The sequence below is a fragment of the Protopterus annectens genome, chromosome 7.part0, assembly GCF_019279795.1.
Source record: "Protopterus annectens isolate FY-2018-M chromosome 7.part0, PAN1.0, whole genome shotgun sequence".
Classification (NCBI taxonomy): domain Eukaryota; kingdom Metazoa; phylum Chordata; order Ceratodontiformes; family Protopteridae; genus Protopterus; species Protopterus annectens.
Window position 1 is genome coordinate 70,780,354 of NC_056739.1, and position 17,089 is coordinate 70,797,442.

A 17,089-nucleotide genomic window follows, 5' to 3' on the forward strand; every position below is an offset into this window, starting at 1 on the left:
GCTGTGCACTAGTATGATACCATTTTTAACAAATGCTAGTGTTACGGGTAACAGCTGAGGTAGGGGCCGTGCAGTAGTAGGATACCATTTTTAACAAATGCTAGTGTTATGGGTAACAGCTGAGGCAAGGTCTGTGCACTGGTAGGATACCATTTTTAACAAATGCTAGTGTTATGGCTAACAGCTGAGGCAGGGTCCGTGCAGTAGTACAATACCATTTTTAACAAATGCTAGTGTTATGGCTAACAGCTGAGGCAGGGTCCGTGCAGTAGTACGATACCATTTTTAACAAATGCTAGTGTTATGGGTAACAGCTGAGGCAGGGTCCGTGCAGTAGTACAATACCATTTTTAACAAATCCTAGTGTTATGGGTAACAGCTGAGTCAGGGTCTGTGCACTAGTATGATACCATTTTTAACAAATGCTAGTGTTATGGGTAACAGCTGAGGCAGGGTCCGTGCAGTAGTACAATACCATTTTTAACAAATCCTAGTGTTATGGGTAACAGCTGAGGCAGGTTCTGTGTACTAGTACGATACCATTTTTAACAAATGCTAGTGTTATGGGTAACAGCTGAGGCAGTGGCCGTGCAGTAGTACAATACCATTTTTAACAAATGCTAGTGTTATGGGTAACAGCTGAGGCAGGGTCTGTGCAGTAGTACAATACCATTTTTAACAAATCCTAGTGTTATGGGTAACAGCTGAGACAGGGTCCGTGCAGTAGTACGATACCATTTTTAACAAATGCCAGTGTTATGGGTAACAGCTGATGCAGGGTCTGTGCACTAGTACGATACCATTTTTAACAAATGCTAGTGTTATGGGTAACAGCTGAGGCAGGGTCCGTGCAGTGGTACAATACCATTTTTAACAAATGCTAGTGTTATGGGTAACTGCTGAGGCAGGGGCCGTGCACTAATACGATACCATTTTTAACAAGTTTTATTGTTATGGGTAACAGCTGAGGCAGGGTCCGTGCAGTGGTACAATACCATTTTTAACTAATGCTAGTGTTATGGGTAACAGCTGAGGCAGGGTCTGTGCAGTAGCACAATACCATTTTTAACAAATGCTAGTGTTATAGGTAACAGCTGAGGCAGGGTCTGTGCACTGGTATGATACCATTTTTAACAAATGCTAGTGTTACGGGTAACTGCTGAGGCAGGGGCCATGCAGTAGTATGATACCATTTTTAACAAATGCTAGTGTTATGGGTAACAGCTGAGGCAGGGGCCGTGCACTAGTACGATACCATTTTTAACAAATGCTAGTGTTATGGGTAACAGCTGAGGCAGGGGCCGTGCAGTAGTACAATACCATTTTTAACAAGTGTTAGTGTTATGGGTAACAGCTGAGGCAGGGGCCGTGCACTAGTACGATACCATTTTTAACAAATGCTAGTGTTATGGGTAACAGCTGAGGGCAGGGTCCACGCAGTAGTACAATACCATTTTTAACAAATGCTAGGTTATGGGTAACTGCTGAGGCAGGGGCCGTGCACTAGTACGATACCGTTTTTAACAAATGCTAGTGTTACGGGTAACAGCTGAGGTAGGGGCCGTGCAGTAGTAGGATACCATTTTTAACAAATGCTAGTGTTATGGCTAACAGCTGAGGCAGGTTCCATGAAGTAGTACAATACCATTTTTAACAAATGCTAGTGTTATGGCTAACAGCTGAGGCAGGGTCCGTGCAGTAGTACGATACCATTTTTAACAAATGCTAGTGTTATGGGTAACAGCTGAGGCTGGGTCCGTGCAGTAGTACAATACCATTTTTAACAAATCCTAGTGTTATGGGTAACAGCTGAGGCAGGGTCTGTGCACTGGTACGATGTCATTTTTAACAAATGCTAGTGTTATGGGTAACAGCTGAGGCAGGGTCCATGCAGTAGTACAATACCATTTTTAACAAATCCTAGTGTTATGGGTAACAGCTGAGGCAGGGTCTGTGCACTAGTACGATACTATTTTTAACAAATGCTAGTGTTATGGGTAACAGCTGAGGCAGGGTCTGTGCAGTAGTACGATACCATTTTTAACAAATCCTAGTGTTATGGGTAACAGCTGAGGCAGGGTCCGTGCAGTAGTACGATACCATTTTTAACAAATGCTAGTGTTATGGGTAACAGCTGAGGCAGGGTCTGTGCACTAGTACGATACCATTTTTAACAAATGCTAGTGTTATGGGTAACAGCTGAGGCAGGGTCTGTGCACTAGTACAATACCATTTTTAGCAAATGCTAGTGTTATGGGTAACAGCTGAGGCAGGGTCCGTGCAGTGGTACAATACCATTTTTAACAAATGCTAGTGTTATGGGTAACTGCTGAGGCAGGGGCCGTGCACTAGTACGATACCGTTTTTAACAAATGCTAGTGTTACGGGTAACAGCTGAGGCAGGGTCCGTGCAGTAGTACGATACCATTTTTAACAAGTTTTAGTGTTATGTGTAACAGCTGAGGCAGGGGCCGTGCAGTAGTATGATACCATTTTTAACAAATATTAGTGTTATGGGTAACAGCTGAGGCAGGGGCCGTGCAGTAGTACAATACCATTTTTAACAAATGCTTGTGTTATGGCTAACAGCTGAGGCAGGGTCCGTGCAATAGTACGATACCATTTTTAACAAATGCTAGTGTTATGGCTAACAGCTGAGGCAGGGTCCGTGCAGTAGTACGATACCATTTTTAACAAATGCTAGTGTTATAGGTAACTGCTGAGGCAGGGGCCGTGCACTAGTACGATACCGTTTTTAACAAATGCTAGTGTTATGGGTAACAGCTTAGGCAGGGGCCTTGCAGTAGTACGATACCATTTTTAACAAGTTTTAGTGTTATGGGTAACAGCTGAGGCAGAGGCCGTGCAGTAGTATGATACCATTTTTAACAAATACTAGTGTTATGGGTAACAGCTGAGGCAGGGGCCGTGCAGTATTACAATACCATTTTTAACAAATGCTAGTGTTATGGCTAACAGCTGAGGCAGGGTCCGTGCAGTAGTACGATACCATTTTTAACAAATGGTAGTGTTATGGGTAACAACTGAGGCAGGGTCTGTGCAGTAGTACGATACCATTTTTAACAAATGCTAGTGTTATGGCTAACAGCTGAGGCAAGGTCTGTGCAGTAGTACGATATCATTTTTAACAAATGCTAGTGTTATGGCTAACAGCTGAGGCAGGGGCCGTGCAGTAGTCCGATACCATTTTTAACAAATGCTAGTGTTATGGCTAACTGCTGAGGCAAGGGCCGTGCAGTAGTATGGTACCATTTTCTTCATTTTATGAAGCAAATGAGCAAGTAATTGGTCTCACTGATGTATGTTCTTTCAAATGAACTTTTCAGTTGCTATGCCACCCAAGTTATGTAGAAGCCACTATCCTTTACTTTCATGGTTTGGAGGAAAGTAGGCTGCTACCAGGATTAACTGGCATAGGGATATAAAAGACATCACCTGTGGCATAAAATAAACTGTTTCTTTCACTGACACTCCCTTACTACAGAACAGTGCACTAAATATTCCCACAAAAGAAATAACCCCATCCTTTACATACTTAGGTTCGTATCTAATCTAGTCACTTAACTTCCAATGCCACACTGAAAACACCAGGAAAAAGATCAGTTTTTTTCTGGTACTGGAAAATATCTTCATTCCTCTCCAGACCAGTTATAAATGCAACTGGAAAAGCAGTCCTCTTGATCAAATCACGTATAGGCTCTCCACCATAGCCACAGCCTTTAAAAGAACTCATCCACTCTACAGTCCATTGAAAACAAAATCTGCTGATTCATTTCCAACCCCCCCCCCCCCAGGAACAGCACTGCATCACCTTCTCCAAAGTCCATTGGCTACCAATCTCCTATTCAGCTGAGCTACTCCTAAGGTCTCTTGTTTGCAAACTACTTCAGCCAGGTGCATTCCCACCTCTTGCAGCCAAACTCCATAATAAAACCACCCTTACAACTTCTGCAACTTCTTCCAATAAACTCTCTCACTCCAGACCTCTCAAACCAAACCACTCTGCACCGACCATTCCTTCTCCATTCTTGCACCCAAACTCTGGCAATCCCTCCCCCATCATCTAAAAGAAGTATCTTCTTTCTTCGTGTTCAGAGCTCAAGTCAAAAGACACTTCCATCAAAAATCTAAATGCAAGTTCCTTTCTACTGGGCAAATAACCTAATTCAGCCCTCACCTACATCACTCCTAGTTTGACCCTTTGCTCTCACCTGTTGCTTCCCTCTCATATTTACCACTGAAATTAACTCACAATTGTTTTTATATTTTGCTAGTAATGTTAGATTTTATGAATATAAATCTGAAATTAATTATGTTGTAAATATGCTGAAAGAAAAGGCTTGCTTAAATGCAGAAACAAAGTTTAAGTAATATGTGATCAGCAGTCATACTAAATGACCATGGCTTGGAAAAGGAATCTGCTGAATGGACATTCTTCCCTTACAGACTCAAAACAGGATGTATGCAAGAGCAAAAATACAAAATCTGCTTTTAAAGAATGGACATTTTTCCCTTACAGACTAAAACAGGATGTATGCAAGAACAAAAATGCAAAATATGCTTTTAAAGAACAATGACATGTTATTCTGCATGGAAAAACAGGATGGCACAAGAACAGATGTTTTTTATACAAAGATCCAAATAAAATACAGGATGTTCACACTGTCAGAAAAGCTGATCTCTGACAATGTGTTTTCTCAAAAATATGTTTTTCTTCATAAAAAACAGGATATGCTTATCAGCATTGGCACAAGAACATATGCTCATATGTTAAGCTTAGTATTGTTTCTACAGGATAAGCAATTCTCCAAATAGAATACAGACAATGTGTTTCCTCAAAAATATGTTTTTCTACATGGACATCAGGACACTGTTACAGGATATTCACACTGTCAGAAAAGCTGGTCTCTTACAAGACATTGTTAAACAAGGAAGCTTAGTATTGTTTCTACAGGACTAAAACTGTATATAAAGAGCTGTATAAATCCAGCTATGGTAGAGAGGGATGGTAGGGACACAAGTCCTAAGGTAAATGTTATATCTCTCACATCATCTGTACTATATGAGAAGTAAAGTTGGAACAGTACTTTTAAGCTGTAACGTGTTTCCGTTTGGTTTATTATAAAAAGTTATTTGTTACTGCTCTCTAAAGTTGATGCTGCAAAGTATATTCTCTCATCAGTGTATTTTTTCAAGTAATACTTACATATTGCTGTGGCGACCCCTAACCGTGAAAAGGTGAAAGACTAAGAAGACTTACATATTGTATCAATTGTCTATAGGTTATCTATTTGTGATTTTTTTATTTTTTTGTGAATTTCTTCACCAGGCTATGCATGCAAATGGTCTGTTGTGATCAGTGTACTACTCAAGTAAGCGCACTGAATGAATACACATTAACACCAGTAGTGTTTGTGCCAATCAGCTTGAACTTTCTGTTACCAGAAACAGATTTCCCAGGAATTACATTTTAAGTCCACTGATTAAAGTGGCTCAAAGTTAGCTAAAATCAGTTTCTTCAAAATAAAGTTCAAGTATCAGGCTAGTAAAAGATCACAACAGCCAGGCTTACCTGATGGAGCATACACAGCCATATTGCCCACCCTGTCCCCCCCCCAGAAATTGATGATCTTTAACCAGATGTATTTGGAAACTTTTGACAAACATCAAGTTCAAAAACCACTACTACTGCAGTAGTGGGACTGTTCTATGCTTGCCTGCTTGTGCATATGTCGTAAGAAATTTGTATTCAAGTTGGCATTTGGTGATGATCTGATGGGCCACACCCAATTTTTTCACTTACTAGCCATGGCTCACGCTTAAATGGTGAAACACAGAAAGACTGTAGAACAAACTCACAGGAAAACCAAGCCAAAAATACTTTTAGTAAAAATAGTTTAGTTGCAGAATATGAGTGAAGAGATTGCCCAGCAGTTCTGTGTGGTTTATACAGAGCTAATAGATGTTTGTCTTTGGAGTGAAGAGCTCGACTGGGAATACAGGCTTGGACCAAAGAATTTATGGAGGGACATATTTCAGAAGTATAGATTATTTTGTGGGCCACTGTTGGTGAGTAGCTTACTTCTTGGGGTAGTTCAAGCCAGATAAAGGAGGTCCAGTTCATCAGGCAATGACACACATTCTGGTCTCTCAACAAACACCACCATACAGAAATGTGTCTATGCTATATTCCTGATTAGTTTCATTAAATAAACATTTTGGTATATCCATACTGTTAAAGGAACAGTTGTTGCTAGAAGACAGTAAGCTATGATACAATAAAAAAAACATATTAACTATGATGTAAGTAACAAACTCAACTTTATTAAACTATTTCTAGTCCCTTAGCATGAATGCCTTAACATGAAGTAACATCAATAAAAACAAATATATACAATTTAGGAACCAATAAAAAAATCTTATTAAATCAAATACTTTCAAATTAAAACTAAATAGACTTAATAATGAAATTAAATTGTTGTATTTCACAATACATAAACTTTCTTTCTATGACAATTTCTTTTTAACCAAATATCTTTCTGCAGGTTTCAAACACACACACACACACACACACACACACACACACACACACACACACACACACACACACACACACACACACACACACACACTAAAATAGAAGCAAGCAATACTTTGGGGACTTTCAGTACTACTGATTCTGACACTGCTCAAATGTTTTAAGTTTACCACAGAATAATCTTTTGGTCTCCCCAGTATGAAACAAATCATAGGGACATCATAAAATACAAAAAAATGTGCAGAATCATAAATATAAGATACACATATTTCATATTTTATACCATTAATTATTGAAAAATGAGAAACAATGCTGAAGCAAGAATTCTCTTGTGGTGCCATACTGTTAACTGTAACATGAAAGGAAATTTTTGAAGAATATCTGAAGCATACATTTCAACTATCTAGATTTTTGCCCCATATTTTGGTCTATTCTTCAGAAAATGTGTTGTTTTCTGCAAATCACTGAGGAGTGAACTCACTAAATAATAGCATACATTCGAATTTCAGACTTCATATCCTTCAGAAAATGCACACTAAAACAAATCTTGTTACTCTAACTACCTTCTATGTTTATAAGACCCATATTTAAAATCTGCCCCTATTTTTGGGCCTTTGCCCCCCATTATTTTAAGCTTTATCCCGATTTTTTGCACTAAGAAGTTGAGAGGTATGTCTTTTGGCATCTGGCCCCCAGTGTAAGCCTGTTTATAGATAGACCTTACGTTGAAGGAAGCCGCTTACACTCTGAGGAAGTCTTTTGGAATCTGGGTAGACATACACTGACAGCAACTCTTCTGGAATCTGGCCCCTAGGATTTATACTAGGATGTCAGACAAGTTGTGACACTTTAGAAGAAATGCTACGAAACTTGCACACTTGCCTCAGATATAGATTCCTTTCTAATATGTGAAGATTCTTCTTCTGCAAACTGTCTTCAGAAGTTGTAACCTTTCATTGTCTGTTGTTAAATCTTTAAGTGTTTACAATTGCCTGTATGATGTACAGTGCCCTAACAAAATATATACACAAAAAGAAAACTTCTGGATGCAACCTGTCTAATGTAAGCAACACTATTAATTGATCTCTGCAGAAATCATTGCACTTGCTAAAAGTACAATAAAACATGAAGTATAACTCATTTTAATTTACTATACCGAGAATTGGGTCAAACTAAAAAAAAAAAGGTTTTGAATACTTATTGGCTGACCACTTATGCCAGATGTATTTGATGAATGGCTTAGAAGGTCATAACACAGGAAAGCAACCACTGATTTCAAATAAGTGACAGTGGTGTATAGAAACATTATTTTTTAGGGAATGATCATGTCACCTGATGCTTAGCACGTAAATGGGACACTGGTACTGTCACCAGCAGAATGCCATTTGACTACTAAGAAATTCACGTCACATCACACATGACAAGGGTGAGTAGAAGCCCAATTATTATGAATACCGTTAAAGGAATCCTCATTGAAGAAAGTCCAAAATAAAACATAAAATAAAACCGTTATCATCATGCCTTACTGCTATGTACAAAAAACAAATAGCAGTTTTCAGTAAAACATACTAGTGGTAATTTACAGCGCTGATCACACATATGAACTTATAAATGATAAGTGAATGTACATCAAAACTAACAGCTTTTGTTTATTTTTCTGTTTCAGGTTTCTTTTCATGCTTGCTGAATATCAGCCCCTTTTGTTTCCCAGACAGTGGAGAGTCCCAAAAATGAAGGCATGAAATGATCAGAGGGGGCTGTCAGAAAAATATGTATTAATGTGTGTATGCTTAATGCTAATTAGTAGTTAAAAGAGTTAACACGTTTTTCATTCTATTTTACATGCACTGTGTTATATATAAATTGAGTTTCATATGAGACTGAAAAAGATGCTTTTTGAAACTGCAGTGTGCTTTCTGAAACTTGCAAGATGCCCTCTGACCTAGTAATTGCTAGCACAGCAATATTCATGTTTATGCCTTTTGGAAATGTACTTGAGAAGCAGGTGCTTATCTGCTAGGTCAGGAACGAATGAATGAACAATGCTATATTCTGTAAATGTAATGATTCTAAACAATCAGCTCTGTTCGAAGTATGAGAACATGTACAGCTGGCAGAAGCTTAGAGATAATGTAGACAAAGGATTATTAGAGAAATGAACTGTTAGCTTTGTGCTTGAATTAGCCATGGTACCTTGAATGGCAACATAACATGTATCTAACTGGTGGTAATCAAGGCCACATTGTTTTCCTTAGGAAGTTTCTCACAAAAATTGATAAATCAGCAGAAATTCATGAGACTGGTGGTCAACAAGTGATGATGAAAAGACTAGTAATTTGTTACGTCAGCTTGGTAGGCAATGTCTTATTAGAAAGTGTATAAAACTGAAAGTATTTCCTGTTTCTAGTTAGACAAACTCTGTAATAGCACGTTTTTGTCTCCTTGCTGCAAGATTAAAGTGCCTTAACCTGAACCTACCGTGTTTTGATCATTTTTAAAGTATATTTTTCCTTTGACAGGGCTGTCATCTAAGCAGCTACAAGGGTGTTTCTGCCCTCATCTGCCGCTGTAATGATATGTTATGAGGGGAATTCTGTTTTAGGCCCAAAACTTCTTTGGTGGTTGACATGGCACTTATGTCTGTATAAGAACTACAATGTTGTCCCTCACATATACACTTAAAGAAGAATATTGTTACCAGCTTGGTACAGCCAAGCTCATATCTTGTATCCTCAGCACGTGCAAGCCTCTGCTAGCTGGTGACCAACAGCCAACCAGACCACCATTTCCTCCTCTCCAAACGGGACACCACTCATTACCATGCTCTTCCATCTAGCTCCTCTGGCACCAGACCCACTATCTGAACTCATCTGAGCCATAGTCCGGGCTTTATCACTCTTTGCCATTCAGCCAGACATAACTGTTAAATGTCTTAATATCTTTAACAGTGTTTCCAAATACAGGACTTATAGGACACAGATTTATTAGAGCGCTGCTATTTTGCCTATGTTGATTCCTGCCCAGGGAATAGAAAAAGATCGGTAAAGAAACTAGAAACAGCTCATGGCTACTATGTATCATTATCTGGGATGCAAAGACAAGCTTGTTGTTAACACAGGCCCTACACTGTTCTTTTTCCAACATGCGGCTGAAAGCTGATGAACAAGATCCATTCCTCAAATTATATGACAAAATAAGCATGCTATAAGAATTGCAAAATTACTCATATAAGAACGTAAGAAACATCTCTCATTTAGCACAACCCCTTTAACTGAATGGAAGTCTTAATTTGTTAATCAGTTCAACAACCATCTTAATCATGACCCTGGGTTGTTATGCTTACATCACACACATTCGGCTCAAGAACACTGCTGGCTGACTCACCTGATTTTCATTGCAGGGTCCCTGGCAGTACTCAGTGAGGGTCTCCAGAGTCTGCATGATCAAAGGTACATTGTTCTCATTGATATACAGTCCCAGCAAGCCCAGACGACCAGTTGTGCTGCCACACATAATGTCCAGAAACTGCAGGGTCTCACACACCAGGTTGTAGTTGGTTTTGTTATCTTGGTTCCGTAGGAAGTTCTGTGGAAAGAAGATGAGATCTGTTACAGAGGTAAATGTGAAAAAAATGTAATTAGAAAATAGATTTATTGCTGATGAAGGAATCTAACCAAAGTGATTACAATAATACAGTTGAACACATTGCTGATGAACTGTTAAAAACATTTATGACTGCTTTGGTATTTTATAAAAGAAAAAACATATTCGACACTACATAATAAATACTATAGAGATAACACTGTAATATCTGATCTTTGACAGAGAAGTCATCTCTGCACTAAATCCTTACACAAGGAATCCTCACTGTACAAAGCAACAATTGAGTTTTGTCTAGAGGTCCCTCTAACTTGATGTCAGCCACAGCTGGTGTTGTGCAGACATTATAAAGGCATTGGTCTGATTATTGTAGGCTATAAAACAATGAGCTGGCCTCTGTTATATTCTGTTCTTTACAGCAAGAAACATTGCAGCAAAGATATTTTAATGCAGAAGGTAAGAGTGATCTTAAAATAATACTAGATTAATTAATCTACTGTAAAACAATGTTTGCAGTGAGAAACAGGACACCTAGTAGATATTTGCTGTAACTAATATGAAGTATCAAATTAAATTTTGTAGAATTGTAGTAGCAACAATGCTGTAGGAAAACCTTATAAATGGAGGGAGGCATTCTTCACTGTACAAATTACTTTGTTTTCAGTGTTCTGCCCTGAATGTCTCACATGTATGTATGCAAAGAACAGCCCAATCTCACCATTCAGCTCCATGTGAGAAATATTTCTTAAGCTAATACATTTTACAGTGAAGAACTGTGGGAAAAGAGAATTTTCTGAAGACACTGAGGGATGTCATCAGAATCAGTGACAGACTCAAGATAATCTCAGTCTGTGCTTCGCAGCAGGGCTGCAATAGCAAGAAAAAGAGACCATAAGGCAGCACTTGCAGGACTTCCTTCTTAGAGTGGGACAAAATTAGTTGGTCTTGATAATGAGGGACTGGATGCTCATACCAAGAAATACAGAACAGGATAAGGGGATTGCCTGGGTCCACAAGGCTGAAGCAGCAAAAAGAAGAATGAAGGAGAGGCCGTTATCCACTTCTGTCTTGCAAGTGGTTTAAATGTGGCAAACACATGGTTCAACAAGAGACATTCATAAGATCACATACAAGATTGGTCAGCATGCAACTCAGGTAGACTTCCAGCTAGTAAGGAAAGGGCACCAGGGTGAAATCAAAGATTGAAAAGTGTTACCTACTGAAACAGTCAGCCCTCAGAATAAACCACAGGTGGCCACAATCAGCAGCAACCTGTAGCCAGAGAAGATCTGAGGTCAACAGAGATTAGAGTGCAAGACTTTCAAGATGGCTACACACTGATCAACAGGTTGATTATAGCTCTTACAGTGAGAAAAGAGAAACTTTGGAAAGCAGCAAGCAAAACCCATTTATTTGGGTATAATTCAGTTACTGGATGTCAACAATGAAGAAATCTAGAGAAAGTTAGAGAGAATCAATTTAAAAAGGAAAAGAAAAGATTCTGGTGAGGAACAGCCTTGCAGCTGTTTGGAAAAATGGTTCAGGTTTCAGTCTCAGTACAGAAGATGGCTTCCAGTAATTTAAAGAAAAAATAAATACATTCAGAGGTGTTTAAAATAAATGTAACACTGAAGAAATACATACAGACAAATGATAAAAGACTGCAAAGAACAACATTTTAAATAGCTATTGAGATGAGCTGATAAAACTGCAGAAATCAGAGTTTGAAATAAATGAAATACTGGCTGAATATGAGGCTTCTCAATAACAACTGTTTAAAAAAATAACTGAAATAGAAAACAGATCAAATAGTGAAAACCAGAGATTTTCTTCTATATCACAGAAACTGGAAGGAAAATTTTGCATTGACTTTATGAAAGTATAAATAAGCAACTGGACTGGCATTCCACAGCAGGGTTTACTAATTCAAAGGGCACTTCATGTCTATGCTCAAAATCTGGTCATGAGAAAGCAGCCAAGACCTATAGTAGTAAAGTTGCAGCTTTTTCAGCAGAAGGAGCAACTCCTAACACAATTATGTCAGAAGGGTAAAGTATTATCAAATGGGACACCAGAGTGCTCATGGAAAATGATTATTCATTGTACAACAGGCAGAAGAAAAGCAAAATTTTCCTTGCAATCAGAGGGTGTTGAGAGACAGGTGTAACATTCAAGTTGCTTGCCTTCAGAATATTTTTTTCAGAAGAAATGAAGACATTTTTGGGTGCAGAACAGGCAAAGGATGAAAAAATTAACTAGCAAAAAGTGAGGCAGCAAGTTTAAGGAGATTCTGCTTTTCATTCTTCTGATAATTCTCATCCCGTACAGATAACTTTCATGTAAAATCTTTTCCGGTGTTCCAAAGAAAAATTGCTATGCAACAAACAAAGGCCCAGGAACTAACTGGAAAAAAATGTGAGTACCTTGGACATGAACCAGAGAACAGTATTATATTGCATGGTCTAAATGATGAAGAAAAGGCCAGCAGGAATGCGAAAGAGCGAGAGAAAAGGATGAAATGTAAAGTGTTACTTCCATAACATGCAGTTTGGACATAAAAACTGTGTTTCTGCAAGAAGTGGGGCAAAAAGACTGGAAGTTGGTGGACTATGTTAAACTGGTGGGAGGATTTTAAAGTGCAAGTCCCACTTTGTCATTACTATTTAGAAGAATAACAAAGGAATTGAAGTTGCAGCTGTAAGTAAACAAGTTCTTTTTTCTTAGTAATATGTGTATAATAAATTTCTTGAAGTCAAGTGCATACTAGACTGGTACAGTAGTTCTATAAAGTACAAGGAGGCACCTTAAATGTGAGGTGGGGAATTCATATCAGTGACTGCTGTTTTTTTTTTCAACACAGGCAAATTTATATTTGTATAAATGCAATCCAACTGCTCTGGTTCCCTCCCACATCCCAAAGACATGCTCTAGGTGGACTGGACACACTAAATTTGCCTTAGGTGTGAGTGTGTGCATGTATGTGCCTTCTGTGGGAGGTTGGGCGCCAGGCTGGCAACTCGACACTGTAAAACTCCACTGCCAATCGTTCTGTAGACTGTTGATCCACTGTGGCGACCCCTAACTGGGAAAAGCCATAAGAAGAAGGAATAAAAGCAATCAAACTATACTAAGAAGTTGACATTTACAAACATTATACGGATTCACTTCATAACACTGAAATATCACAATACTGAAATCAGAACACTGAAACCAAAATCCTGAAAACTCACAATACTGAAACTCAAAATACTGAAAACACACAGCATACATATACTGAGTTTAAACAAGATAAATCATATTACTTTCCACCAAGTATAAGCAGGGGGACAAGCCCCCCTGCATCCCCCAGGATGGGGGCTGTGCCCCTCCCCCACACACCCTGCTACTTAAATATATCAACTCCAAGATTGCACTTCACTACACTACACTAAGTGCAATCTTGGAGCTGATATATTTAAGTAGCAAGGGGTGTGGGGGTGCAGGGTTGCTTGCCCCCCTGCTTATATCTGAAGGAATGTAATTAGGTTTTTGTTGTTTACAGTCAGTATATGTATCTTATCTGTTTTCATTATTTTGACATTCAGGATTTTGGTTTTCAGTATTTTGGGCTTCCATATTATGAAGTTTCCTCATTTTCAGTGTTTTGATATTTCAGTGTTATATTTATGTTATTATTTATTGACATTTGTTAACCGGGTTGGTCCTGCTGGGCTTTTGGGCCCTTTTTCAGAGGAGACCCGAGGAGAAAAGCTCCAAAATAGATGATATAGAAATACATTACAAGTTTAAACAATTGTACAGTCATTAAGTCTAAGATAGTAGATTATATATATATATATATATATATATATATATATATATATATATATATATATACACAAGTTACAAAGAGTGCAAATACAGTTGTGTGTGTGCAAATGTATCATGCTCAGAGGGAAAGCAAACAATCATACAAGTATAGAGACATGTACAACTTTACTATTTTACACAGGGGGTTCCTGTGCAGTCAACCAAACTTAAAATAAAAACATGGAGAAAGGAGCCTATCTTACAGGGAGATGTGGAAAAGATAGTAGAGTGAGGCACCAAGGGGAATTAGGTTGGGTCGAAGCAGGGGCAGGTTTTGGAGTTCTGAAGATGAGTTTTTAGTTCATTTTTAAAGTGTGAGGAATGGGTGATAGAGCAGATGTGAAGAGGAAGTTTGTTCCAAGCTTGTGAGACAGAGTGTTTGTACAGCAACTTAACTAACTATGTTTTTTTTGGGTTGGTAGATGTCTAGTAGTTTCTGGCTGGAGGTATGGAGGGTTCGAGATGGAGTATAGGGAGAGATCTAGGAAGAGAGGGAAGGGCAGGTTGAGGGTTTGTAGATAATAGAGTGTAATATTTGGAATTGAGATAGCTGCAGTTGTTGGGGGAGTTCTAGCCATTGGAGATGTTATGAAGTGAATCCCATTATACTTCACATGTATTGCTATGTATCATATAAGCTAAGCAACATTACATAAATTATTCAATTCCTTCCCTTTTTTTAAACAAGAAACATCTTTATTAAACCATCACGTACAACATAGGCAATCATACATTTATATAAATGAAAACAAACCACACCAACAAAATCCTAGTTGCAAGCATTTTACATCAAAAAACATAATGACACACTCCCAGTTGCAAACATCATCACCTATAACCTACCCAAACATTTTCAGTCAAACATTACAAGGCTCATTTAAGACCTGCCTTCTTTTAAACCTCATTCCTCCTCTGTATGTATTGTTCCCATAATTCCCATTTTTTTCTATGTAGTTTGCACCTACCCTTTTCTAAACATCTCAATTCCAGTTGTTTTATCTCTATTACTATATTCGGTACATACGTATTATCGCAACCAGATTTTCATGATTAGGAATTTTGCACAGTTCAACAGAAACGACTGCATGAAACTGGTGTGAAGAATTTCGGGACTTACATAGCATGGAAAGAGCTGTACCAAAGTGTGGAAACCACACTTTTGCTTCACTTTTGTGCCGTGCATTTGAAGCACCGTAAGCATTGTTATAGCAGCATTGACACTGGTATCCAGAGAATGATTTGCAACCATTACTGCATGACTCTGAGCAAGTCAGTTAAACAGACAGCGAGTGCTTCCACACTGATCTAAAAGGGTATATGTGGATCAGTGCTGTACTGCAAATAACAGCACAACAGAAAAAGAACCAGTTTAATTTATTAAAAATCCTATGTACACTTCTGATCGTAGCTCACCTCAGTTATTAACTCTGTTGCCTTGCAACTTCTGAACCACAGCTGTCCATCACGTTTTAACTGAGGCGTCCATAAAATTTCAATAACACTTTGCGGTGTTTCATGCAGTCATTTCTGTTGAAGTATGCAAAATTTGTCCTTGAAAGATTGAAAGTTTGCTACAGTAATAGGGTGTATTTCATGACTCCCTTTCCCTTTGATAACATTGTTTTTCAGAAATGCAGCAATTGTTAAGCGGAGCGCCACTGTGCAGTTACAAAAGCAATCCAGCGTATCTCCTCAAAGTACAAAGTTTCACCCTTACTCCTCTTCCTGGCTCATACCCACTGTGACAGACTAAGCCGTAGTTCTTTACAGACCCATTTTTAGGTTAGGACACCTGTTTCCGCACAAACATACCAAGTTATGGCACTGTAGAAATCTGGTTCTGATAATACGTAAGTACCCTATATTCACTATTTCTAGTATAGTTGGTTTAGATTTTGATTTCCATTTTCTAGTAATTGCTTTTTTTACAGCCATCATAATTAGACATAGCAAGGCCTTACCAAGGCAATTATGATTCTGTATCACAGCTCATAAAAATCATCTCCCTCATCACACCAATCCGCCCACCCAGCATCTCTGACAGTGCATCTTGCAGGGAATCCTTAAAGTCCAACAACTCACCACACTCCAAGACTATATGCTCCCAATTACCTTTCTTACTTGTCACACTTCCATTAAATCTACTTGGAGTATAAAAAATTCATCAGTGACTGCTGTGAATGCTAGTGATGTTAAAGTGAGAAAATATTTCTTTCAGCTGTAAAGTATCTGAAGTTTATATTGCAACAAGATAAAAACTAGATATACACAATATAATGTGATCTGGGGCTGGTGAGGGGTAGAGCTTGATATGAACTGATCATTTGAATGTATTAACTTATGGTGGCTCCCCCTGGTGTTATGCATGCAGATAAAAGTGTGCAGTAAAATAATGTAAAATGATGGTTTTCTACCACTTGATATGAGAAATGCCATGCAACTGCAGAACAGAATGTCTGGTGCCTCCAGACCCAGTTGCAGCATTGATTATTCTAAGAGGAATACTCCCTCAAAATATCTAAAAATAAGGGTTTCCTGCCTGAAAGAAGCTACCCTGAAAACCAGTACCCACTAACTACCTGAAGTACATCCTACGAGTGGCCAAAGAATACCCCCTCAAAATATCTAAAAATAAGGGTTTCCTGCCTGAAAGAAGCTACCCTGAAAACCAGTACCCACTAACTACCTGAAGTACATCCTACGAGTGGCCAAGGTTAATTGCCTTTACTGTTCTCTATATTTTGTCCTGTAAAACGCTGCCCTGGGTCTAAGGCCACCTAAAGTATATTTGCTATTTAAACACCATTACCCATAACACTATCTCTAGCCCTGAACTTATCCCTGATCACTGTAGTTTACTCCACTCCCCCACTAAATAGCCCTGAAACTTTGTCCATGCTACCTGTAGCTCATAAATACCCTGTATAAACATATAACACAGCCTAACTATATTCCATTACCTAGTCTAAAGATATAGCTTCTCCTACTGCTCTAACCCCAGTTTAATTGGATTACAAAGTAAGTCAGACCCTGTATACTTACCAAGGACTAAACAGAAACTTGGAGTCAGTGTTAGCCTCG

At 38.5% G+C, this 17,089-nt stretch overlaps 1 protein-coding gene across 1 annotated transcript in view; it reads right to left on the bottom strand.

Moving 5' to 3' along the window:
• ITPR3 (inositol 1,4,5-trisphosphate receptor type 3) overlaps positions 1-17,089 on the bottom strand; it is a 2,403,054-nt gene that overhangs the window by 557,350 nt on the left and 1,828,615 nt on the right. Inside the window, exon 42 of the mRNA XM_044076491.1 lies at positions 9,944-10,144. Coding sequence (XP_043932426.1) covers positions 9,944-10,144 — 201 coding nt within the window. The remainder of the gene's footprint in view (positions 1-9,943; positions 10,145-17,089) is intronic.